Here is a 24,269-nt window from a genome sequence, read left to right on the forward strand (position 1 = left end):
TTGACCTACCCCGTGCATCGCATCAGGACCTTCCATGCGCGTGCTAGCACCTCCCGTCTGATGGTAAACGTCTGACAGCCAATCTTACTTAACATAGGATATCTGGTTGCCTGGGCTACTCTGGGTTGGTTGCTCCATGTAAAACATCAGTAATCAACTGCATCCGGATGACGGCCCGAGAAAACGCTAGGCAAATGGTAACGAGTTAATCATATAGAACAAACAAATGCAAGGTATGCGGTGTTACTTACAGAAATAAATAATACAACACTAGCTTTTTCCTGCGGTTTCACCCTTGTCCCATGGAAACTTTCTGTACCCGGAGAAAACTTAGCCTATGTCACCCCGCGACCCTACAGCTTCTCAGCAGTGAAATAATTTTTCAAATTGGTTTTGGAGTTTCTGAGCCCTTATACCCTACAAGTAATCAAAAAAAAATGTTTCATCTATAGTATATTAGTAAAGATATAGATAAGATTCTTAAAAATTACATGTGAAATAAATTGGCCAGACAAATATCTAGACACACGGCAGTGTGTCCGCCAAGTTCGAGCAAAAAAGGCGACACACCGGCCGTGGGTTATATTACACGAACCATTTCGGGCCAAATTCGACCCCCCTGTAACTCAAAATCTATTTTATTTACGCATATCAAATTTCTAGTATCTGTTGAGACCCCCTCACTTATCTAAAATACAAAATTTCATTAATATACCTATTGTAGGTCTTGAGATATTGACGTCAGAAAATCGCTATTTTTACTATACACTCACTGACTGACTCACTCATCAAAAACCTAGACCACTTCCAATGGTCGTATTGACTTGAAATTTGGCATGGAGGTAGGTCTTTATGTCAAGGTAAAGGAAAAAATCTGAAAATGGCCAAGTGTGAGTCGGTTTCAAAATAATGAAGGTGTTTTATACCCGGTGTAAATTTATACCCCTAAGGAACTAAAACGAACTAAATTTATCTATATTTATATAATATATCTTCGAATGGTACAAAGGTTTGTATTTAGTCAAAGTAAAGTAAAAATCTGAAAACGGCCAAGTGTGAATCACTTTAGAAAATAACGAATGTGTAACTTTGATCCACGAACATAATATATGATAACATGTCATGTCAGTCAGTTGGTAAATCTAGTCATAGTTAATCTAGTTCATTTCTTTGTAGGAAACATAGTGCATATTAAAAAATCTAAAAGATAGTATAAATGAGACATTTCTTTAACTAACTTCATCATAAGAAAAAAATAAAATAAACAACCTTACAAAAATAAATGAAATCCCACCCAAAACAAAAATGTGAAAGACTGCCAAGTTCGATAATATGGGAATGCTTTGCCTATAAAAGAAGTGAGATCTGAATAAGTACCAAGTTCCATACACATACCTCAGTTAAAAATAGTTACTTTTTAATGATGATTACTTGGCAAGTTTTAATAGAAAATTAAATACTTGATTCATTGCGTTTAGTAGGTTTATAACAAGGTGTATGAAAACTTGCCAAGTAACATCATAAAAAGTAACTATTTTTAACTGAGGTATGTGTATGGAACTTGGTACTTATTCAGATCTCACTTCTTTTATAGGCAAAGCATTCCCATATTATCGAACTTGGCAGTCTTTCACATTTTTGTTTTGGGTGGGTTATCTTTTACTCAGCTTTCAGGAAGCGACATATATAGTATCGTCACTTTCACGCCAATATTCACCATGTTTAATCAATATTTAAGCTTATACTACGTACAATATGTTATTTATAAACATAATTATTTAAATGAAATATTCGATTCATATACCTACCAAATAATCAAAACGTGTTTTAAACCATCAAAAACATCAACCACATCAAAAACCAACCAGTATGTTTTGGTGAAAGAGGAACAAATATCCGGAAATTATGATTTAGGATATCATATATGCTTATTATATTAACTATTTAACACTTCAAAGATACTCGTCGATTTTCCTTTTACAGTCTGTTTTATGCCGTCGAATTAAATTAACATAATTCTATTAAATAGATAGGTATTGTTGCGCAGAAAATAAAACTGCTAGGAATTAGCTTTCTCGTTTCAATAATAAAATTCAAGATTCACTCAGACAAAGTCGCGTGCAACCTCCTAATTTACACACACAGCAACAAACCCCAATTTCTGTTTCTCAAAAATAACTAATAAGAGCTAATCAGCATTTTTGTCTGCATTCAGTTATCGGCGCGATGATAAAGGAATAATACTGGTATATATACTTAACTGCCCATGAGTATTCATCTCAGTGTAACGCAGTGTCAGTACTGATCATGATTGTAATACTACTGTTAACAGTGACGGCTTGCCTCAGTGTGTGGCTGGTCACTAAATGGAGACGGGTTAGGAGGTACTGGCTTGAGAGGGGAGTTCCTCACTACCCTCCCCATCCCGTTTTGGGGAGCCTCACCTTTTTGCAGAGGGAAAATCCTGTGAGTAGCTCTTTAGTGTTAAAAAAAAATATTAAGAAAACAATATTCATGAAAATCGGGTATAAACGATATTAAATAATTTCAAAACATATTAGATAAAATAATAAAATCAGAAATAAATTAAAAATAAGTACCTATTCTTTGTAATTTTTGTGTTAAAAATTAAACCCCGCAAAGTTGGGGTTGCTAAAAAACAGCCTCATCTAGGCTTTCGAGAATATATACAATAAAACTTAGTAATATCAGTGACAAAAATAATAAAAACAAATAAAATTCAACAACATTTCCAAAGTTATGTCCATTTTATGAATTCTGAAAGTTTTCACCGCAATAATCATAAGCAAAATAAAAGATCCACAAACGAGTTTTTCTTCGAAAATTCCAAAAACTGAAGCAGTGAAAATAAAATTCAAATAACACCGCGAACCCCCGGGGTAAAACTACTATTTTTAGCAAAAACTTTCTGCTCTGTTATTTTTACAAAATATCTACGGCGCAGTATTTTCGTGATACTCCGTATAAAAACAAGTGAGTTTGTTCGCACGACCCGAACCTTACCGACTGAATATTTTGATATAAAACCAATTATTTTTGTTGTTTCCTTTAAAAATGAAACTAATGTAAACAGCGTTGTTTGTTTGAAAAAAACACCTCAGCGACATTAATGTTCTTTGTTGTATTATCTGCGAATATTTCGTCACGCAAAATCGCGAAATGGATTTTTCAACGCGAGCTTTACCCAAAGTCAGATTCAAAATATAGCAAACCATTCATTCAGTAATTGTAGTATGAAAACTATCACAAACATTCTGACCTTGACATATGAATTCTTAAAAACTGTAATTTTATAAGTTCTACATACACAGGTAACATACACATTATAATGGCTTAAAGCTGCGAACAAGTGTGAACCCCTTTAGTGCACAGCAACATTAGGCATTTAATGCCAGAACATAATAATATTAGTAGGATGTAATGTAATGTATTAGTCGATCGATCTTAAAATGACTCATTAGGTTTATACATATGTAGGTATTTATAATTAATTACGTTTTATAATAAGTGACATAAAGAGCATGCAATACTGATTTTATTTACGTATTAGAATAGTAATTTACATCTTTACATACATTTTAAAACGTGAGTACCTATCTATATGGCCTTCTGCGCATTTTATATTAGAACTAGCTTCTGCCAGCGGTTTCACCCGCATCCCGTGGGAACTACTTCCCGTACCGGGATAAAAAGCCTATAGCCTTCCTCGATAAATGGGCTATCTAACACTGAAAGAAATTTTCAAATCGGACCAGTAGTTCCTGAGATTAGCGCGTTCAAACAAACAAACAAACAAACTCTTCAGCTTTATAATATTAGTATAGATTACTCTGTTACGTGTCTGTTACACCGTAATTAGATTTTTATGTTTTAGTTAAGGACTAAGTAGGCTACTGTTTATAGAAACCAGAGTAATATCCTCTGAAGTCAATCCCTATGCATGCGTAAAAATTTCGCAACAAAAAAATGCAAGCGACTAGACATCAGTTTTAAGTCAACAAAAATTACGCTTTTTGTTCTATAAATATTTTTTTAGACAATGGAATAGCTAATAATATTACGACGGTAAAAAGGCAAAAGGGGTCAAGCGCCACATTTTGCGATTTTAACTTTTTTATTGACCCCAACTCCACTATTTTTTCTCTTTCGAATGGTCGTAATATCGTTTTCCTAGCATGAAAAAAAGTCACTTGCACCAAAGAATTATTTGTACTGAAGTGCCAAATCGATACTTGCCAAAAGTGCTCAAGCGACACCAACTTTACCTTGCTTGGTTGAAGGACCATTTTGTGTATGCCGTTGTTACGCCTTGTCATTTGGCATAATTTTAAAAACAATATTAGAAGTAAATATGTCGTTTGTATCCATTTTTCTTTTATTTGTTTAATAACTATAACGTCGCTTACACCAATAGTAAAAATTGGCAATTAAACATAATTGGCGCTTGGCCCCTTTCTTAAATAATTTTATTTTCATTACGTTGCATTTGATCCACACAACACGCGCCAGCGCCTGGAGCTTAGGCCAAAATCTAAATATTCCAACATTAAAAATTGGTGCTTGACCCCTCGCGAAAGGGATAAACATGGTTAAAACCTGGGGTCAAGCGACATCTATCTTTGAAACTATTGATCTCAGGCTTATTTTAATGTAAAATTATTAAAGAACATTGTATTTTAGTAAACTTTTCTGAAGATTGTGATGTGATTCAATAAAGCAATAAAGAGATATTATTTTTTAAAACTTTCTTTTTACTCTCCTGAACAATATGATCTGTGGTGCTTGACCCCTTTTGCCTTTTACCCGTCGATCCGACAATATTTTATTTTCTATAATTTCCCAGTCACTATGGATGCGCAAACTATACAAGGACTTCGCGGCGCCCTACGTGGGCATCTGGCTGTTCTGGCGTCCGGCGCTGGTCATCAACAGCCCCGACATCGCCAAGAGAGTGCTCGTCAAAGACGCTGATGTCTTCAGGAACCGGTTCCTCAGCTCCGGCAAGACTGACCCCATTGGAGCACTTAATATCTTTACAGTTAATGTAAGTACGAGCGAAAAGCAAATGGTACAGTTCGCGTCAAATAAATTAGCCCTCCAGTGTTAAAGTAGTAGAGATTTGTTCATCCATTTTTGAATATATAGTGCTTTCGAGTTGCTAACTTCGGGGCGGCAATGATTTTTGACGAAAACAGAGAGATAAAGATATGTAATCACATTTTAACAGGCAAAAAATGTGACAGGATCCACTATGGAGCTCCTTGAGGAGACGTCTGACATCAGTGTTCACGGCTGCCAAGTTGAGGAGTCTCAACGGCATCACGGTCAGCAAGACCAAGAATCTCCTGAACCGTATTGATATAGAAATACAGAAATCTGAACCTATAGACCTAAGGGTGAGTAGGTATTCTGTTAATAGCCTGAAAGTCATATAACTCAAATATTTTCATGCACATTTATCACTTCTGCAAATTGCTCCTTTTAGTTAAGCGCTTAGTTTTCACAAAGTTGCTTCGCGTGTTTACTGTTTTGTCATCACTAGCTAGTAGTCAAACAAGTATGAAAATATTAACTGACCATTTAAACCAGACAAAAATGTCGTTCCAAATGGAATATTAATAACATACATATTCTTCGCAGGAAATCTTCACTGATTATACAACAGACGTTATTGGAGAATCAGCATTTGGTGTGACGAGCAACTCACTGGTTGATGGAGACAGCATTATGAGGAAGGTCACCAGGGAATTCGGGAGCTTCGACCTTCACAGAGGACTGTCCTGGTCAAGCATATTCTTCTTCCCAGAACTAGTTGATATATTCAGGTTAGTAGATTCATCCTTCTAAAAATTAATTGAAGCGAGTTTCGGAGTTTGTTTATGAAATGGTTAAGAATATAAGTACGGAGTTAGGTGTCGCTGGTTAGATGGCCATAAGCTTTCAAACTGAGTGTCCTAGTTCCTTCGATATGGAGAATCAACTAGTAAGTTTATAAAAAAAATGTTTAAAAAATTATTCTGTATTGTCACAAGGTTGTCCTGATATAAAGTTACATTTGTAATATCAAATCCGTTCCCAACTTTTTCCTCCTCTAACTTTAGCAAAAAGCGGATGGCAAAATATTGTTTTTTCATTTCTCTTTTATCATAAACCCTTTATGTTCTTTCCAGATTTTCGTTTTTCCCTAAGGACACGATGGAGGTACTGCGGAAAATATTCCGTAGTGTTATCGCTCAGAGGGGGGGCTATGAGAAGGAGGTCAAAGATGCAAGGGACCTGTTGGATGCTCTGCTGAAGATCAAACAAGAAGCTGCTAAAGAAGATGAAGGTATTTTAGGCATTTTGACAATAGAATATCAGTATCTTTCATTTGTTTTCGTCAGTCAAGATCTTCATTTAGCCAAAAATCATGCTATTCTGAGCATTTTTCAAAGTATTTACCTTCTTTCTAGAAATAAACGAAGATTTACTTCTGGCGCAAGCAGCTATCTTTTTACTTGGAGGCTTTGACACGTCAGGTGGAGCACTGACTTGGACTATCTACGAGTTAGCTTGGAACCCGCAGTACCAGGTAATGGTTACACCAAATACATACGAGTATGTACAGCCACGGTACTAAAATAGCAGGGGGCAAACAAACATCGTCCTGCCCCAACGACCACCTATCTGTGGTGCACTCTGATGAAAAATGGACGAGGCTAAAAATACAAGGTGTTGATTTGCATCTGTGCTATATTTTAGGAGGTTGACATAAAATACGTAAATATTGATTGGAATTACAGTAAACCGGAAATATTTAACATGTTGCGTACTTTTTGCCACCAACTCGCATGCAGTATGGACAAATCTTGAGGAAGACCTTTGTCCAGCAGTAGACGATTTTTGACTGTGACGACGACTAAACTAGATTTAATTTCCAGGAAAAACTTTATCAAGATGTCTTGGAGACAAAAAGAAGGATTGGAGACCGCAACTTTGATTCAGCTATCCTGTCTGAAGTTCCCTACCTTGACTGTGTTCTAAAAGGTAAGATTACAAAAAACATTATAAAAGTATGAAAATACCTGGGGACCTAAAGTTACCACAAGATATCGCGTAAAGTAAAATTCTATTTCTATTTAGGCCCATACGAAATGAAAGCGAAGCAGAGGGATCTAATTTTTAAACAAATTTTTAACAAAAGAAATTTTTAAACAAAGTCTAATCTGTTCGTTGAGTCTGCGTTACAGAACCTATACGTTATATATTCATTGTACTCTTTGCCTGGCAACGCAATTATTATCTCCATATCGTCACATTTTCATTTTTTAGTGCAGCTACATTTATCTATCTTACCCTTTTGCAATGAACCAGAAAATTAAAAACATTATATTCCAGTACAATTATAAGACAGCTACAAAGCTCCCGAGATAATTATAGTTCTCTATCTAATATTTATTTATACAACGCAAATCATTATATTATTCTATGTAAATATAAGTATGCAATACAGTTTACTTGACTCATTAGTTAGTATACTATTAACAATAGTTACTTGTTGTATCACGTTTATTTAAATAGCTACAATATGTATAAGAAACATTACCATATTAACATCCAATGTTATCAATTAGCATACTTACTTGTAGAGTGCTATGTAAAATACTAGATGTATGATTCCCAAAAGCTTTGTTTCCAATCCCAATGGGGAACATGTTTTGCTTCTCATTTTCACCAATTCCACTATTCGGGTATACTTACCAAATTACAATTAACAAAAAAATAACACATAAGCTATTTTTCCCTCAGTATGCGATTAAAACCGCGGACGAAAGCTAATATGACATAAAATGTGATTTCCTTATTTTGGATCTCCAATGTATGATATACACCTCACATAGCAAACAAGATTAGACTAGACCTATCCTTTTCTTACAGAAACCCTAAGAATCTTCCCTCCAATGGGCTGGTTGGACCGCATAGCTTCCAAGGACTTCAAAATCGACGACAACTTGACGATCCCTGCTGGCACCACGGTCTACGTAAACGGGGTCAGCATGCAGATGGACCCTCAGTACTTCCCGGAGCCAGAGGTGTACAACCCTGACAGGTTCCTGCCAGACAATGAGAGGGATATCACCCCTTACTCGTATATGCCGTTTGGAGAAGGACCTAGAAGTTGTATAGGTAAGAAGTAGTAAAAAAAATTATGGTAGACATAAGAGTGTCCTTGATTACACCATTTATTCGGGCCATTCAATTCAATTACATAGTAAAAAAGAAATAACACCGCCAGAGTTTGCTTTTATCGAAAAACTGAGTCTTTTGCCCAGGAAAGAACTATGTATGTACCCACCCCCTTTTACTGAGCCTTAAACCTGCGCTTTTTATTAAACAAATATGAGATTTTTAAGAGACAAGTCAGCTAAGAGTTATCAGTGAGTGCTAAGTACTCAAAAATAAATCTTATCTGTCAAGCTTTAAAGTATGAATTCCTCTGTTTGCAGGAATGCGTTTCGCCTTCCAGACTCTTCGCCTGGGTCTAGCAGAAATCTTACTGAAATACGAAGTAAGGGCGCTGCCTAACACTCCGAAACCTACCGAATGTCAAGTGGAGAAGAATGGATTGTTCTTCATGCCCTCCGAAAAACTGTCCGTAGAATTTGTGAAAAGGGACAACGAATTTGTATCGTAATTGTATAATTTTAAATGATAATGTAAATAATTTCTTTTTATAAGAATTTTTAAGATTAATTACATAAGTATAGTTTTTCACTAATAAACTGGATTGTTAATCGTTATTAAATTGTTTTATTTTTCATGAGTTGACAGACAATATCCCAGATAATTTCTGTTATAAACTAAGTATTTTTCATGTAAATAACACTGCTTATTAACGATAGACCAATGAAGGATCTTATAACACATAGGTACAAAGACGCTAGCTAATCTACTGAAAGTCCTTGAGCGCTACACCCTTTGATAAAAAAAAACCTCAATAACATTTTCAGGGCTTCGTCGCGTTATCGACAATCTGCTAGCGCCACATTTCCCACCCCTACAGATTAACACCCTACCAGTTTATATATCATTACTGGCTATCGATGTCGCCACCAATTCTCATTAACGATAGTGCTGCGATCGTTACGATAACCGTTATTTATAGCCGTTATTTCAAAGGGTTATTTTTTCCGTTCAGTTGTTGAAGATTTTTTTGGGTGTTTTTTTTTTTTGTGGTTGTTGATAATCGCGGGTGGAATTTAATGGCAGATGTGGTCGCAGTTCTGTAATTTTCATGTTGACTTGAACCCTTTTCTGACACTGAAAGGAAATCAATATAAACTTAATAAATTATAACAATGAAGCATTCTGTTTCAATAAAACAATAATTAAAATACCACAAACCTATTCGTAGTTATGCACAAATTCTTCGTAACAAAAACTTTCATCGAACTAGAGATGCCAACAGAGCCTCAAGAATATCGAAAAAATAACGTTAAAATACGGTTATTAGTGTCCCATGCCTAACATAGCCATTATAGCTTAATCGTTAAGATAAAGGGATAGCTTCTTTTTATGATCCCTCACGGTTTTACGACTTAAGAATAGTGTTCACTTACGGACTTTGTAACACAATGTTACAGCACGAAAACTACCTCAAATCTTCAATGTTGTGTTGATTGAAGCGGTAGAACTACATAACACCACCCTTTCTTATAAATATAATTTCTCAATGAAGTTTAATAAATATTCAAAACTGTATTTGCTGCTTATTGGTGTATGATTTGCTGGTAAGAAATTTTTTTATAATCTTCTCAGCATAACATACTTTTGCACAGCATTATATGACACTCTATAACCCACCATCAATAAAAATTTCCTTTTTTTCGTTATTAGGTGCATGTTACTAAAAAAATTAATATTATACCTATAGATCCACGCATCATCCTATCACATTTCGTTGTGTGTTCTCGCCTTAGATAATCATCCCCTTACAATCTATTAACGTAAAGTCAGGACCCTATATTCTATGTAGTTATTGATAACTAACGCGTTCTTTAATAACGTGTATCTTTGGGATTATTATAACATTATATACTTATCTAATAAATGTGTCAGTAGGACGGGAAGACGGCAAAAAAATAAGTAAATATAATTTGGAACACACGATTTTCCGATTTTGGATGGTTTGGAAAGATTTTATTCAAATGTAAAGCAGCTTTAACAGAATATAGAAAAAAACTTCCACAAGCTAGCTTATCTTTAGTAGATAATCGGTTTACTGTGGATTTTTATAAACTATCTATTGTTTTCAGATCTGTTCTTTGGTAAGGAAATCAATAGATACCTACATCTTTTCTTTATGTAAACTTTATAAAATACACGTCAGTAGGTACATACGAGTATATTAAGACACACTTCCTGAAGCCGACTATAATCTCAAAATAACTAACAAGAAAATTCAACCAAATCACCATGCAACCTTTCTTCAAGCAGGTAGACCAAGATCCGCTAATCACCGAAGACTGCCAGGGATTACTGACTAATTGCCAATCACTACTCCCCGCTTGGTCCCTGCCACCTTCCCTGAGAGAACTCCCCACTTGGTCCCTGCCACCTCCCTTAAGAGAATTTGAGGGCAGTCAAACTTCTGTAGGTGTAATTTGACCAATTAACTTCGGGATATTGTGATGCATTATTTAAGAGGGAAAGTGTCAAGAACGTTGAGATTTGGTGGTTTTGATCGATTTTGGGTCATGTTTCTTTGTCTGTAATATGTATTGATTTATATCCTTTTTCTTTTTGGTACTTACAGTTTTCTTGCGTTTGAGTAGTGTTGAGGTCTACGTATCAGCCAGAAATTTTATTGGGTCTCAGCTTATTACATTAAAAATACAATTTTGTTTGAAATTATACGAATACAAAATATGTAGTAAGTTTGCAATAAGCTCTGACTTATAGCTGTGAAAATCCTGAAAATTAGTATAACGTTTATTGGTTTATTTATTGATTAGACTAATATTTAAGGGTTTACAATATTATAATCCTAAAGATTTTCGCAAGAACTAAACATAAACCCTTAAATAAATTCGTACACCAACAATAAGAAACGCGCTCATATTTCACTGTGAATAATAAAACAGTAGGTAAGTAGGATAAATTCAAGAAAACAATTTTGAAATCCCAAGACACGAGCTTTAGTGGGACGTTAGTAAAAAAATCCTCTTACTGGTAATCTGACGTGTAACGAAACGTCCCGGGCGAAACGTTTTTGCATTCCAACGAAAAATATTCAGATGTAGGTTAAATATTTTTATGGGCCTTTTTTATAGGGAAACTGTTGTTTGTTTTAGGGTTAAAAAGAGGTGAATCAATAGAGGTTTGTATGTATGTATGTGATAGCTATTATAAAAATAATGAATGACCGTTAGGACTAGAGAGCTTCTTTCATTCCAACCCTATCATGTGATATATCGTTGAATAGGTATTTGAAATAAATAAGGGTTTACCAATATAATTTTTCAATAACATGAATATTTTCGGAAATAATGGCTCCTAAAGTTGAAAACCATATGTTACCCTACCCCCGTCTAACTTTTACCCGTTTATTAGTAAAAAAATATACTTATGTAATTTTTTTTAATCTTAAAAATCAATATAAAATACAAAAATATTAACATTATTCCTTAAAATGATAGAATTACGATACAAATTCATTGTCCCTTTTCACAAATTCCACGGACAGTTTTTCTGAGGGCATAAGGAGTAATCCATTCTTCTCCACTTGACATTCGGTTGGTTTCGGAGTGTTGGGCAGTACTCTCACTTCGTATTTCAGTATGATTTCTGCTAGACCCAGGCGAAGGGTCTGGTAGGCAAAACGCGTTACGCTTCAATTTGCTTATATAAGCGAGGGTTGCTAAAGGCTCACTAAAAGAGGGTGGGTTCGTATACAGTTCTTCCCTAGCCAAAAAGTCCCAGTATTTCTTCTTGTTGTGGTGTTACCTTATTTTTTTTCTGTGAGATTGAATTAAATGAAATTGCCAGAATAGTTTAATCAAGGGCACGTTTCTATTGAGCTGTCTTACTACTGATTTTTCTGATGTCTGCTCTATACCATAAAATTTCTAACTTCCACTAACCTATACAATTTCTAGGTCCTTCTCCAAACGGCATATACGAGTAAGGAGTGATGTTCCTCTCATTATCTGGCAGGAACCTGTCAGGGTTGTACACCTCTGGCTCCGGGAAGTACTGAGGGTCCATCTGCATGCTGACCCCGTTCACGTAGACCGTGGTGCCAGCAGAGATCGTCAGGTTGTCATCGATTTTGTAGTCTTTGGAAGATATGCGGTCCAGCCAGCCCATTGGAGGGTAGATTCTTAGGGTTTCTGTAAGACAACGAATGGTCTTATCCATACCTACTATCTTGTCTAAACCTATATGTTATGCGATGCAAGCATCATTTATGGAAGATCCAAAATAAATGACTTTGTTTATTATATCCTTCGTAAGCAATTTCAGTGGCATACCGAGGGAAAAGTAAAAAAAAACCCTCGGATCTGAGCCCAAATAGAAACAGAATTTTACTTTACTAGATATCTTGTAGCAACTTCAACGTCTCCAGGTAGTTGTCATACTTTTTACAAAAGAGTTATTTTTACAGAATAATGGTATTTGCAATCTTACCTTTTATGACACAGTCGAGGTAGGGAATTTCGGACACGATGGCTGAATCAAAGTTGCGGCCTCCAATCTTTCTTTTTGTCTCTAAAACCTCTTGATAAAGTTTTTCCTGAAAATATAATAAAAACTATGCTGAATATACTCGATTGTAGCATCTTCTAAGCTAAACTAATAATCCCTTGCTGAGGCTGGTTGTCAGAGCCCCTGGCATCTGACTGACCAATAACGACTGTCAAACATGTTCAGATGTCAGCTGAGTCCCATCAATTTAACATACCTTCGGAATCCAGAAGGAACTCGTGATGAAAAGATAGTCACCCATCCACGGACCGACCGTGCTAAGCGTTGCTTAACCTTAGGAAAGAGTTCCTGATTATACTAGTACCTGGCACTGCGGGTTCCAAGCGAGCTCATAGATAGTCCAGGATAATGCTCCACCTGAAGTTTCAAAGCCTCCAAGAAGGAAGATAGCTGCTTGCGCCAGAAGTAAGTCCTCAGTAATTTCTATAAAGAACATGATGAAGCATGTTCAGTGGGTTTAAGAATAATAATAGTATTAAAAAAATGAGAATTTCATGATTTAATGACGATGGCAAACCAAATGAAAGACACTATTATTCCATAGCTAAATTATGCTTAAGATACCTTCATCCTCTTTAGCAGCTTCTTGCTTGATCTTCAGCAGAGCATCCAGCAGGTCCCTGGCATCTTTGACCTCCTTCTCATAGCCCCCCCTCTGAGCGATAACACTACGGAATATTTTCCGCAGTACCTCTACCGTGTCTTTAGGGAAAAACGAAAATCTGGAAAGAACATAAAGGGTTTATGATAAAAGACAAACAAAAACAATAATTTTGCCATACGCTTTTTGCTAAAGTTAGCGGGGAAAGAGTATGATTTATTAGTAGAAGGATAATCCCACTAACCTAAATATATCAACTAGTTCAGGGAAGAAGAATATGCTAGACCAGGACAGTCCTCTATGAAGGTCAAAGCTTCCGAATTCCCTGGTGACCTTCCTCATAATGCTATCTCCATCGATCAGTGAGTTGCTTGTCACACCAAACGCTGATTCCCCAATAACGTCTGTTGTATAATCCGTGAATACTTTCTGTAAAGAATATTTATGTGGTTAACATTCTATTTGGAATGATATGTTACTTTCAGACCAGGAACAAAATACTCACCCTTAGGTCCATTGGTTCAGATTTCTGGATTTCTATGTCAATACGGTTCAGGAGATTATTGGCCTTGCTGACCGTGATGCCGTTGAGACTCCTCAACTTGGCAGCCGTAAACACGGATGTCAGACGTCGCCTCAACGAACTCCATAGTGGATCCTGCCAGAAAAATTACATGGGGTATTTAATAAGCTTGTTTCTTTGTTCGAATTGGTATAGCTAATTAACCCATTCTTAATTAGAGAACGCCGATTTCAAATAATGTATCTAGCAGAAAAATCAAATGGTGCAACAATTATTTATTGGTGCTTTTTGGAATTTATGTCATTATCCTCTTATCCGACGTAGGCATATGAATATATACTTCTGTTTGAATAGTTTTTGTAGAACGTTAATTTCAAAATTGTTGCCAAAATAACATTTGCATGCTTGTAATTTCATAATTATTAAAAAGTTTTTTGCTGTGTATAAAAAGATAATATTATTCTGGTCCTAATTGCAATATAATTCTGATTTGATGACCCCTTAGATTATATATCGCCGATGTCACATTTTTTGCATGCGAAACAATGTACCTAATGATCCTTATTTAAATCATTCTTTAAGAATGTTCTAGAGATACAGTTTTCGTCAAAATGTCATTGCTTACTTCGACTGCACGATATTCAAAAATGGCAAATCACTACTACTTTATCACTGGAGGGCAAAGTCCTTTGACACGAACTGTACCCCAATTACATAATGTGTTGAGGTCGGCTTCCAGTCTAACTGCATGCAGCTGAGTACCTACCACTGTTTTACACTGTTTTACTACTCAATCCAGTTACTCGTTCAACCCAATACCTTGGTAAGACTGGTGTTTTACTGGTACTTACGTTAACGGTGAAAATATTAAGTGCTCCAATGGGGTCAGTCTTGCCGGAGCTGAGGAACCGGTTCCTGAAGACATCAGCGTCTTTGACGAGCACTCTCTTGGCGATGTCGGGGCTGTTGATGACCAGCGCCGGACGCCAGAACAGCCAGATGCCCACGTAGGGCGCCGCGAAGTCCTTGTATAGTTTGCGCATCCATCGCGACTGGGGAAGTGTGCAAAGTTAAATATTGTGGAATAATCTATTTGATTGTCTGAAAAAATATTTATGGAACAAAAGCGTAATTGTTGACTAACGGCCAGTTTCTTCATCAAAAGTAAAAGTTAAAGTAATGTCTAAAGTAAAAGTAACGGTCAAATTCGTTTTTCAAGGCTAAAGTGTCAGCAAAACTAATAGAAAAATTGAATTTGACCGTTACTTTTACTAGATTGAACGACGTATATGCAATATGCATATAGGGATTGATTTCGAAATTCCAAGTTAATCCGGAGTGTACTACACCACGATGCAACAGTGTGATTCAAATATAAAACGCGCAAAAGACCATACACATAGATACTAACGTTTTAAAATGTATGTCAAGATGTCGATTACTATTCCGATAGGTTAATCAGTATTCCACACTCATTACTGCACCTTTATAAAACATAATTATGTATAGACCTGTATACAGAGTATATACCTAGATAAATTAAATTAAGAGCAATTGAGTTATGGACTTGTGGAACTTTGCATTACGTTTGCAGTGTCCTATAGGGAGTACAAATCAAATTAGCTTTAAGCCATTATATGTGACACCTAAAAAACTACGAGTTTGAAAGAATGCTTGAATATTTGTTTGTTTGTGACGCTCTCACGCAAAAATCACAGAATGAATGTACGGTTTGCTAAATTTAGAATACAACTCTGAATTAAGCTAGTGTTTGTAAAAATACTCGTAGACTTTCTATACTTTGTGTGACGAAATATTCCCAGATAAAACAGAAAGTACATTAATATCGCTGAGGTGTTTTTCCAAACAAACAACGTTGTTTACATTAGTTTTATTTTTAAAAGAAACAACACAAATAATTGGTTTTATATCAAAATATTCAGTCGGTAAGGTTCGGGTCGTGCGAACAAACTCACTTGTTTTTATACGGAGTATCACGAAAATACTGCGCCGTAGATATTTTGTAAAAATAACAGAGCAGAAAGTTTTTGCTAAAAATAGTAGTTTTACCCCGGGGTACCGCGGTGTTATTTGAATTTGGGTATGATTTAAGCTGTCACCAATTTAATTAATTTTGTGTTTCTTAAATAATAAGGTTTGCCCTCAAAATAGTAGATTTGTCACCAAAATGTAGTCACCAAACAATATAAAATCAATTCCACAATAAATTACCGAAAATCATGGAGATATGGGGTCAAGTACCAAATAAATGGTTTTGTATGTATTATAATAGGTTTGTCCTAATAGTATTTAAGCAAACTAATTTAAAGAGATCACCAATAAATCATATATTATATCACTAGAAAATTTCATGAAGGTCTAAAAATGTAGGGTGGTCGTCATCATCCTTTCAACCAAAAGAGTCTACTACTTAACTGGCCATGTGCCTCTCCCAAGGGTCTTAATTTCCATAGGTAGTATAAATATATTCAAATTAAATTTCTAGCTGAAATCAATATTTATTGTTAAAAATAACAATCACTGAATAATCAGCGCTGGTTTTGAAGGATTTTGAAGGGCGCCCCCTTTTTCTTTTCTGGCCGATAAGTAAATTTTTTTCCTCTGGTGGGGGGTTGGCCAGCTTTAAGCGTATGGCTAATCCGATAATATGCTTGCACATAATAATTTTTCACATCGCGCATCGTATGATCGTACCTACAACCAACCTACAACCCATTAGTTGAGGCCCGAAAGCGCGCCAATTTGTCTCCCTTCCCTTCCTCTTCCCTTTGAACATATTTTCATTAATAATCATAAACTGATGTATTAAATTGGTAACGAATACATTATTTTAATAACTGAACGAAATAAAATGTAACTACTGTATTGGTGACAAAATAACAAATAAAAAGGAGTCGCAGTCAGGGATCGATTAATCGATTTATTTGGTGACAGATCTACCATTTTGAACACCAAGCTATTATTTAAGTAATAAAACTATTATTATAAGAACGAAGTTTATATTCATGTAATGCACTACAATTTTATTGGTAATCCATCTCATATTTTACACATTATATTAACAATAATTTGGTAATTCATACCTGGGAACACTCTTTGTTTTCTGAGAACGAAAATATTTCGTGGCGATAGATCTATTTATTAGGTGATACAACTTGATGACAGATATAAATTTTGGTGACAAAAAATATAGTTCCCTTTGAATTTTATTTTCACTGCTTCAGTTTTTGGAATTTTCGAAGAAAAACTCGTTTGTGGATCTTTTATTTCGCTTATGATTATTGCGGTGAAAACTTTTAGAATTCATAAACCGGCGTAACTTGTAAAATGCTGACGAATTTTATTGGTTTAATATTTATTTTTGACACTACTATTACAAAGTTTTATGTTTTAATTTTCGGTATACTTAATTGCATACGTAGGGTGCATTTTAGCAACCCCATGTTTATTATAATCAAGATCGGCTAGAATCATTTCTTCCGTTAGCGATTTAATTGGTTATATGTTTAAATCACATATGTTTTAAAAGGACTGGAAATTCGTTTCTATTATTTTTTAATAAAGATTGTTTAAAAAAAAATACACTAAAATGCTACTCACAGGATTTTCCCTCTGCAGAAAGGTGAGGCTCCCCCAAACAGGATGGGGAGGGTAGTGAGGAACTCCCCTCTCAAGCCAGTACCTTCTAACCCTCCTCCATTTAGTGACCAGCCACACACTGAGGCAAGCGATCACTATTAACACTAGTATTACAATCATGATCAGTACTGACACTGTGTTACACTGAGATGAATGCTCATGGGCAGTTAAGTATATATACTAGTATAACTTCTTTATCATTGCGCCGATAACTGAATGCAGAATATAATGCTCATTAGCTATTATTAGTTAGGGATTTGTTACTGTGTGTGTAAAGAAGGAGCTTGCAAGAGACTTTTGTCTGCGTTGATTTTGGATTTTCTTAGTCACAGGTCACTCAAGTCGACATTCTTACTGCCCCGATAAAAATGACGACACGGGTTGAGTTGCAGCTTTATTAAAGAAACGCCCAGTCGTTAGTAATTAAATATAACAATAACAAAAACCTATCGGAACCCCGATTATGGTCACTGTTGTTAGTTCGAAAGCTCTCGAAACGCTATTTGAATGAAATTGTTTGGTCTACAACTTGTACTTTTAGGATGTTGTAATTTGTCAGCATATTTGTTGCCTTTTATCTACGTGTTAAATACTCCGTCATTTACTATTTTTTTTTAATTATCTGTTGTCGGACTCATAACACAAACTATAAATAGCTGACCTTGAAACTAACCGACTTACCGACCGTGTGTAAAAGATGTCTTATTTATTTATTCATATAAATAACAGATATTATTATGAAGTGCCCTAGAAATATAACAAATGTAGATAAAGTCACGTGTATATTGAATTAATATTTCAGATAGAACAGGTTAGCACTAAGACCACTGATCATTTAGGTACTTACACCAATTTATTTATTTATTTATTTAGAATACTTTTTGCACATTGTACAACGGCGGACTTAACGCCTTAGGCGTTCTCTGCCAGTCTACCTTAGGGTGACTCATCTGTTTTAATACTGAAATTTCAATTCTGGCTCTCCAAAACTCAGCCAAGACTGCAGTACAGCTACACCAATTACATTAAAATTCAACTTTAATAATATTATAGTCAGCCACGACGGCGTCCGTTTTCAAAGAAAATAAGTGAATTGTGCGGGTTGCCAATGAGTAAATTTAAGAGGTCCCTCAGAAATTGGCTTATTGATAAATGTTTTTATACAGTCAAAGAGTACCTAGAGGAGAAAGAGTTTTAATGTAAAATGATTGTAGGTACTTTTTTAGCTATAAGATTATAGAACTTTAAATATTTGCATGACTAATTATAAGTCGAATATAGTGAGACCATATTTTTTTTATTGTATCGACCATCATATTGTACCTATATTCTGGCAAATAAATAAATTTCATTTCATTTCATTTGCCCAAAGAACAGATGCACTCTATTTTCTCACTCTCATCAGCCCGATGGCAATGCAACACGACCGTGGAAGAGATCAGGCTCAGGAACGACAGGCTTAACCTGTTCTCCAAAGCATAGAACATTCAGTTATAGGCGCTATATAAATCTACCTACGAAGTACGATAAAATTCCATACATATATCGGACAGAAAACCGATTGAGAACATCGATATGGCGCTTAGAGTTCGTCCCCGGACACCAGTTCCGAAGGCTTTGTTCACACCTCTCAACTAACTTAGAGGATTTTTGTCTAAAGCCCTTTGTGACAATACTTGTAAACCCTTTTGTGTCGACTATAAAGAAGTTGTGTTCGCACGTAAGTTTGTTTTTTTGTAGAGATAATGTTTTGAAATAGTGAAAAGGAATAAGTATGAAGAATCATTTTTCTTTTTGCTACGAAGGACTTAAAGGTCCTATGCGTTTTGTATAGTCTAACTTTGAGGGGAGGGAACATAAAATCATTTCATGATGTTTTTATCATCAGCGGCATCCAAAGCAATTTATCATCATCAATATATATCTTCCGAACGTGAATAAAGGCCGCCGTTTGTACAGAGAAATCGTTGCCGTAGATCACACACACACCTTTGGTATAAGGTACAATAGTTATTTGTTATACAAGAGTGCAAAGTTGCTTTTTAACCGCGGGCTCAATTTTGATGACCGAGCAAGCGAAGGATTCTAAAATTGAAACACTCGCTACGCTCGTGTGTCGGGATTCTAAAATTGAAACACGAGCGTAGCGAGTGTTTCAATTTTAGAATCCTTCGCTTGGCTCGCTACGCTCGTGTTTCAATAATTAGAATCCTGAGCGATAGCGAGGGAATCAAAAGAGCACAAGGTGAAAAATCTTTGCACTCGAGTGCAACACGTAACTTTTCATCCCACCTCATCGAGGAAATTACTAAATGCAAAAAAACAAAATGGCGCGCACATACGAGTATCAAATTAAAAAGATGTACCTATTAAAGTTAACATATTTGAAAACTCACTTTAAAAATGAAACGACGTTAAAAATCTGTGTAAAAACAATAATAAAAAATACTTAATTAATTAAGCAGTATTTTATTTATTTAATATGTATTTGTTTGAAAAGTCTTATCAACATTGTCACAAATGGAGTATTGCACACGATGTTCTAAATTCAAATCACTTTGCCGCTCTAGAGGATAAAAACGACTTTTGCGCTCAGATATCAAAGGGTAAAATTACTCTTTCCGAGATGGTGGGATGAAAATATTATTGTTAAGCTGACAGCTGACCTGTACGAAAAGGACTACTGAGGCAAAGTTTCACCATGATGTTCTCAGCCCTTGCCACACAAATGGTTACAGTCCAAGTTCAAAACTGAAAATTCATACTCACACAAAAATCCATTTACAATGTACTCTGTAAAACTTATAATACACGCCTTCATACGGTTATAGTACTATTCAAACAGAGAAATGTCGAAACATACGTCACAGAAACTGTATGTCAACACAAACAGCTAGGTAATTCTCGTTGAAACAGGTAGTTTACTAGCCACGTGCCGCGGTTGCGCCCGGGGCTTCAGCACCTATATTTGGAACAAACAACACAAGGCAGGAACCTGTACTTAGGTACCTAGCTAGGTGTTTATGTAACAGGTAATCAGAAGAGGTGGTTATTCTCGGTAGTAGTTGGTTTGAACTGGTTTCTACTTAGCTGGGAAGTTATGTGGATAGCAGTTATCATGGAGTAAAATTGTGATGCAAAGGAATACTTACTTAAAGATCATTCTGTGAGGAAGGAAACATGCATATGGGATAAAGAAAAAGAGGGCCAAAAAACGCTGAAAAGATTGTATAATTATCACACATTTTTTTTGTGAAACCTTAATAAATAAAAAAATTCCTAATAATTCTAAGCTCGATGCTCCTAATACGCATTGTTTTCAAAATGACTGTTCTTCCTCTTGCTATATTATTCTTTATCTATTTTGCATAGGTACTACTCTACTACTCTGCATTAATAAGTTCAGTAAAAAAGTGTGAGTAAAAAGAGAATAGAAAAAAATGAAACAATAAATCATAACGATGGTGTATGGGCCGAAGGGGCACGTAAGGTCGCCGCATAAGAACGTTAATTTATTTTCTGACTGTACCTACGGCGGGAATATGAAAATTTCTTCCATAGGGACTTCTTGCAGACGAGCGGTTGTAGTATTTTGAAAATCTCAGTTTTTAAGTCTACTACCCTGGACAGAAGAGAAAATGTATTCTTAATTTCTTTCACATTCAGGCTTCAATATTGCCTTATGAACAGCTAGGCTATGGCAATAGGAGTTTCCCTGCAATATCAAAGTTTTTTTTTTAATTTAAATGGACGTACAGGTGCTTATAAAAGTCAAAAGCTAGGTTCAAGCAAGATTCCAAAGACTTAGTACCATGTTCCAAAAAAAAGGCAGGAAAACTCTATTAAATAAAATTTCTATTTGATGCACAGTTCTCATTCCTTCTATACATTTATACATCACGCTCTAGTATCCCAAGATGGTCATAAGGCCATTTACCATTTCTATTCTTATTTCAACCGTTTCACCCGCTCGTCTGCCCAGCCCTTACCCAACTGGTCCAGTTTAATTGGAACACAGTAATTTATCGTGGGATCTCTGTTATCCGATTACGGACCTATCGAAATTGTATTTGAACGAGGGAATTAATTTAACTATGCACATACGATCTCTGGCTACGGTGGCTGGTGGCTCGTGGCTCGTGGCTGGTGGCTGATTGGGTTCCTTGTCTGTTTAAGCTTGCATTTGCATTATTAATTATTATCTTGGAACTATCTCCTTGTGTTGAGAGAGCATATTTAATCATGTAAAGACAAGATATGAAATCATTTATTTGTAGCTTGGGTTTTGATTTGAAAGTGAATTCATCCGGATCAGGTAAAATATAAAAAAAAATCTTTATTCCTAAAGGCTTAGACCGTACTGAAACTATGGTCTTTCCTTAACCATTGAAAGATAAACAAAAATTCATACTAACTATAGCCCGCAAGATACTCGCAACTCCATTGGTGTTACATGTATCCATGGGTGACGATATTCAAGTAACGTAGTAGGGAAGAAGAAAGAAAAACTCTTACCACTCTACATGTACTCAGAGTGATCAAAATAAACCCAAAAACACTATAAAACAAAACACCACACGTAAAATCAAAACAGACTCCCAGTTGGGTGCCAGTTTTTCATCCAGGTGAGTTACGATAACTAACTCAAACAGGCCAGGGGCGGCAAACAGTGGGCCGCTTGTTTTGTTTCACTTTGTGATGACGACTAACGCTGTTAGCTCTTCATTTGTTTGTTCTAGCCTTTTCTCTAGGGCTGGGAAGAATTGGCAGGTGTGAGAAAGTCAATGTTTTGAAAAGTGATGTAAAGATTTATTTTAATTCGTCGATTGAAATAGTGTGCGGAAAACAAAGAAGAATGTTTCCTATTTATTCCAAGGTTATATTTAACAGTATTATACTTAGACGTAGATCATCAGTCCAACGGTCTATAGGTCTGCCTCTAGCTCTCTTGCCTGTTGGACCTTTCCATATTGTGACGAGTTTCGTCCATCGTTCACCCTTCGTTCGTATCATGTGGCCAGCCCATTTCCACTTCAACCGCATTGCATGCGTTACCGCATTTATAACTTTGGTTTTGCGCCTTATAACGCTGCTTCTTTGTTTATCTTTGAGCTTTAGGCCTAGAATGCTTCTCTCCATAGAGCGCTGGCATGTGCGTATTTTTGTTTTCGTGTATTTATTGTAGATCCAGGTCTGTGCTCCGTATGTCAGGCATGGTAGTATACATGAGTCCATGACTTTTTTCTTAAGATATAATGGAAGTTTTTTTTTTTTTTTTTTATATATTTTAAAATACTTATGTAATAGGATTAAGTCAAGGAAACAAATAAAGGCTTATTATTATTATTATAAATGTATGTCTCTTCCAGACCTCGGGACTACAGAGTCCCGGATTTTTGGGAGGCGAACGTGGGGCCGAAGCCAACACGCTGAAGCCCTTTTGAGACAACTTTAATGAAATGGTGACACAAAACCGACGATTATCCCTGTATACACTATAGAAATGTACCCAAGGACAATCCCCGGTCATGTGCTAAACTATTGCTAACTATGGATGAAAACTACTTGGGCTATTGTGATGGGATGCTAATGGACTAGGAATGGGGAAACTACGGGAACTATGGCACCTGCCGATGACAATGTATTAAATACATGTTAAAATGGCAGGTGGAGACTCGCCAACTCACTTACTGGGCCCCCGGGAATCAGTCGCTAAATCGCAACAAGGGGGCAACAGGGACATGAGCGGCTGAGAAGGGTGAGGATACCTCGGCGGACTTTAAACGCAGATCACGCGCTCCCTGTGGGTCCAGCATCACCGGCCCACTCGCCACTTACCACGAGGCACCTACCCTCCGAGCAGGACTAACCTTGCTCTAGCGACTCCACTCTGACCGGCCGATGAAGGCAAGCCAAGAGGCGGGAGACCTATCCCCCGTCATGCTTCACTCCGGCAAGCCGGAGATGGGGGACAGTATACTCTCCCTGGAGCACTCGGATATATAGCCCCGCGGGGTCGCTACTCCCCGTCATCCGCCTCAGATGCCCTGCGGGGCTTATTATTATTATTATTATACTTAGACGACGTTGAAGCGTTTAGGCTTCAATTTTTAATTGAGCAAAAATAATTTAGCCTTCAACGGAATTTTAGTGGCTGCCATAAAACCTTAAATTAATTGGTTTCTTAGATATCTCAAGGACATACTTAATCTCTTCCAATTCCATCATTCGACTCTCTATAAAAATAATTCTTAAAATCCTATCTTCATTTTTTGCTTGGTTTTCGTCACTTACCTATTATCTACCTAAGTAAGACATATTTAATACAACCACTGCTCAAACCACAGCAACTCACAGCATTAATTCTAAAATATGTAAATACCGTCTTTCAGAGAACTTGTGAAACTTCCTCACAAAGGACAGCTGATGGAAAATTTGCATTTTCTCCCACAACGATCTCCCGAACGGCTTAATCATTGGTGATTGAATAGTTGGCTGCAGCCCAGCTGGCTGGGGCTAGCTATAACGTTACATGACTCGAGAACTTGATGTCATAGTTTTCGATCGACGGGAGATGTTGATGCTATTGGAAACTGTAATTTATACTAGTTGTTAAGGTAAAGATTATTTTGTTACTTGGTATAGGATTGTAAAGCTAGAGCTTGTTTTGCAAAATAAATAAAAACTCATTATTATCCCTAATTGCCTTGTGTATGT

General features: G+C 36.2%; 2 protein-coding genes across 2 annotated transcripts; one reads left to right on the forward strand and one right to left on the reverse strand.

Moving 5' to 3' along the window:
- The first annotated feature begins 2,290 nt into the window (after positions 1-2,290).
- Positions 2,291-8,801, forward strand: LOC124637080 (cytochrome P450 6k1-like). The gene is made up of 9 exons (XM_047173405.1): positions 2,291-2,466; positions 4,865-5,065; positions 5,265-5,417; positions 5,662-5,846; positions 6,192-6,349; positions 6,474-6,592; positions 6,942-7,047; positions 7,939-8,187; positions 8,508-8,801. The coding sequence occupies exons 1-9, from the start codon at positions 2,308-2,310 to the stop codon at positions 8,693-8,695; spliced, it is 1,518 nt and encodes a 505-aa protein (XP_047029361.1). The 5' UTR covers positions 2,291-2,307; the 3' UTR covers positions 8,696-8,801.
- A 2,825-nt stretch (positions 8,802-11,626) lies between these two features.
- On the reverse strand, positions 11,627-17,692 carry LOC124637079 (cytochrome P450 6k1-like). The gene is made up of 9 exons (XM_047173404.1): positions 17,514-17,692; positions 14,744-14,944; positions 13,875-14,027; positions 13,614-13,798; positions 13,333-13,490; positions 13,073-13,191; positions 12,691-12,796; positions 12,143-12,392; positions 11,627-11,888 (listed from the first exon to the last, which is right to left on the reverse strand). Exons 1-9 carry the CDS (start codon positions 17,670-17,672, stop codon positions 11,702-11,704), a joined length of 1,518 nt encoding a protein of 505 aa, XP_047029360.1. The 5' UTR covers positions 17,673-17,692; the 3' UTR covers positions 11,627-11,701.
- Positions 17,693-24,269: the final 6,577 nt, after the last annotated feature.

Source organism: Helicoverpa zea, chromosome 15 (genome assembly GCF_022581195.2).
Source record: "Helicoverpa zea isolate HzStark_Cry1AcR chromosome 15, ilHelZeax1.1, whole genome shotgun sequence".
NCBI classification, from domain to species: domain Eukaryota; kingdom Metazoa; phylum Arthropoda; class Insecta; order Lepidoptera; family Noctuidae; genus Helicoverpa; species Helicoverpa zea.

What these genes read in the sequence shown, in the direction of transcription:
- LOC124637080 (XM_047173405.1), top strand. Translation starts at nt 2,308, where the DNA reads ATGATTGTAATACTACTGTTAACAGTGACGGCTTGCCTCAGTGTGTGG. An exon ending in TTAATATCTTTACAGTTAAT is followed by an intron (nt 5,066 to 5,264) that starts GTAAGTACGAGC and finishes AAAATGTGACAG; the next exon opens with GATCCACTATGGAGCTCCTT. An exon ending in GAACTAGTTGATATATTCAG is followed by an intron (nt 5,847 to 6,191) that starts GTTAGTAGATTC and finishes TGTTCTTTCCAG; the next exon opens with ATTTTCGTTTTTCCCTAAGG.
- LOC124637079 (XM_047173404.1), bottom strand. Translation starts at nt 17,672, where the DNA reads ATGATTGTAATACTAGTGTTAATAGTGATCGCTTGCCTCAGTGTGTGG. An exon ending in TTCTGCAGAGGGAAAATCCT is followed by an intron (nt 14,945 to 17,513) that starts GTGAGTAGCATT and finishes ACACTTCCCCAG; the next exon opens with TCGCGATGGATGCGCAAACT. An exon ending in CTGAACCAATGGACCTAAGG is followed by an intron (nt 13,799 to 13,874) that starts GTGAGTATTTTG and finishes TATTCTTTACAG; the next exon opens with AAAGTATTCACGGATTATAC.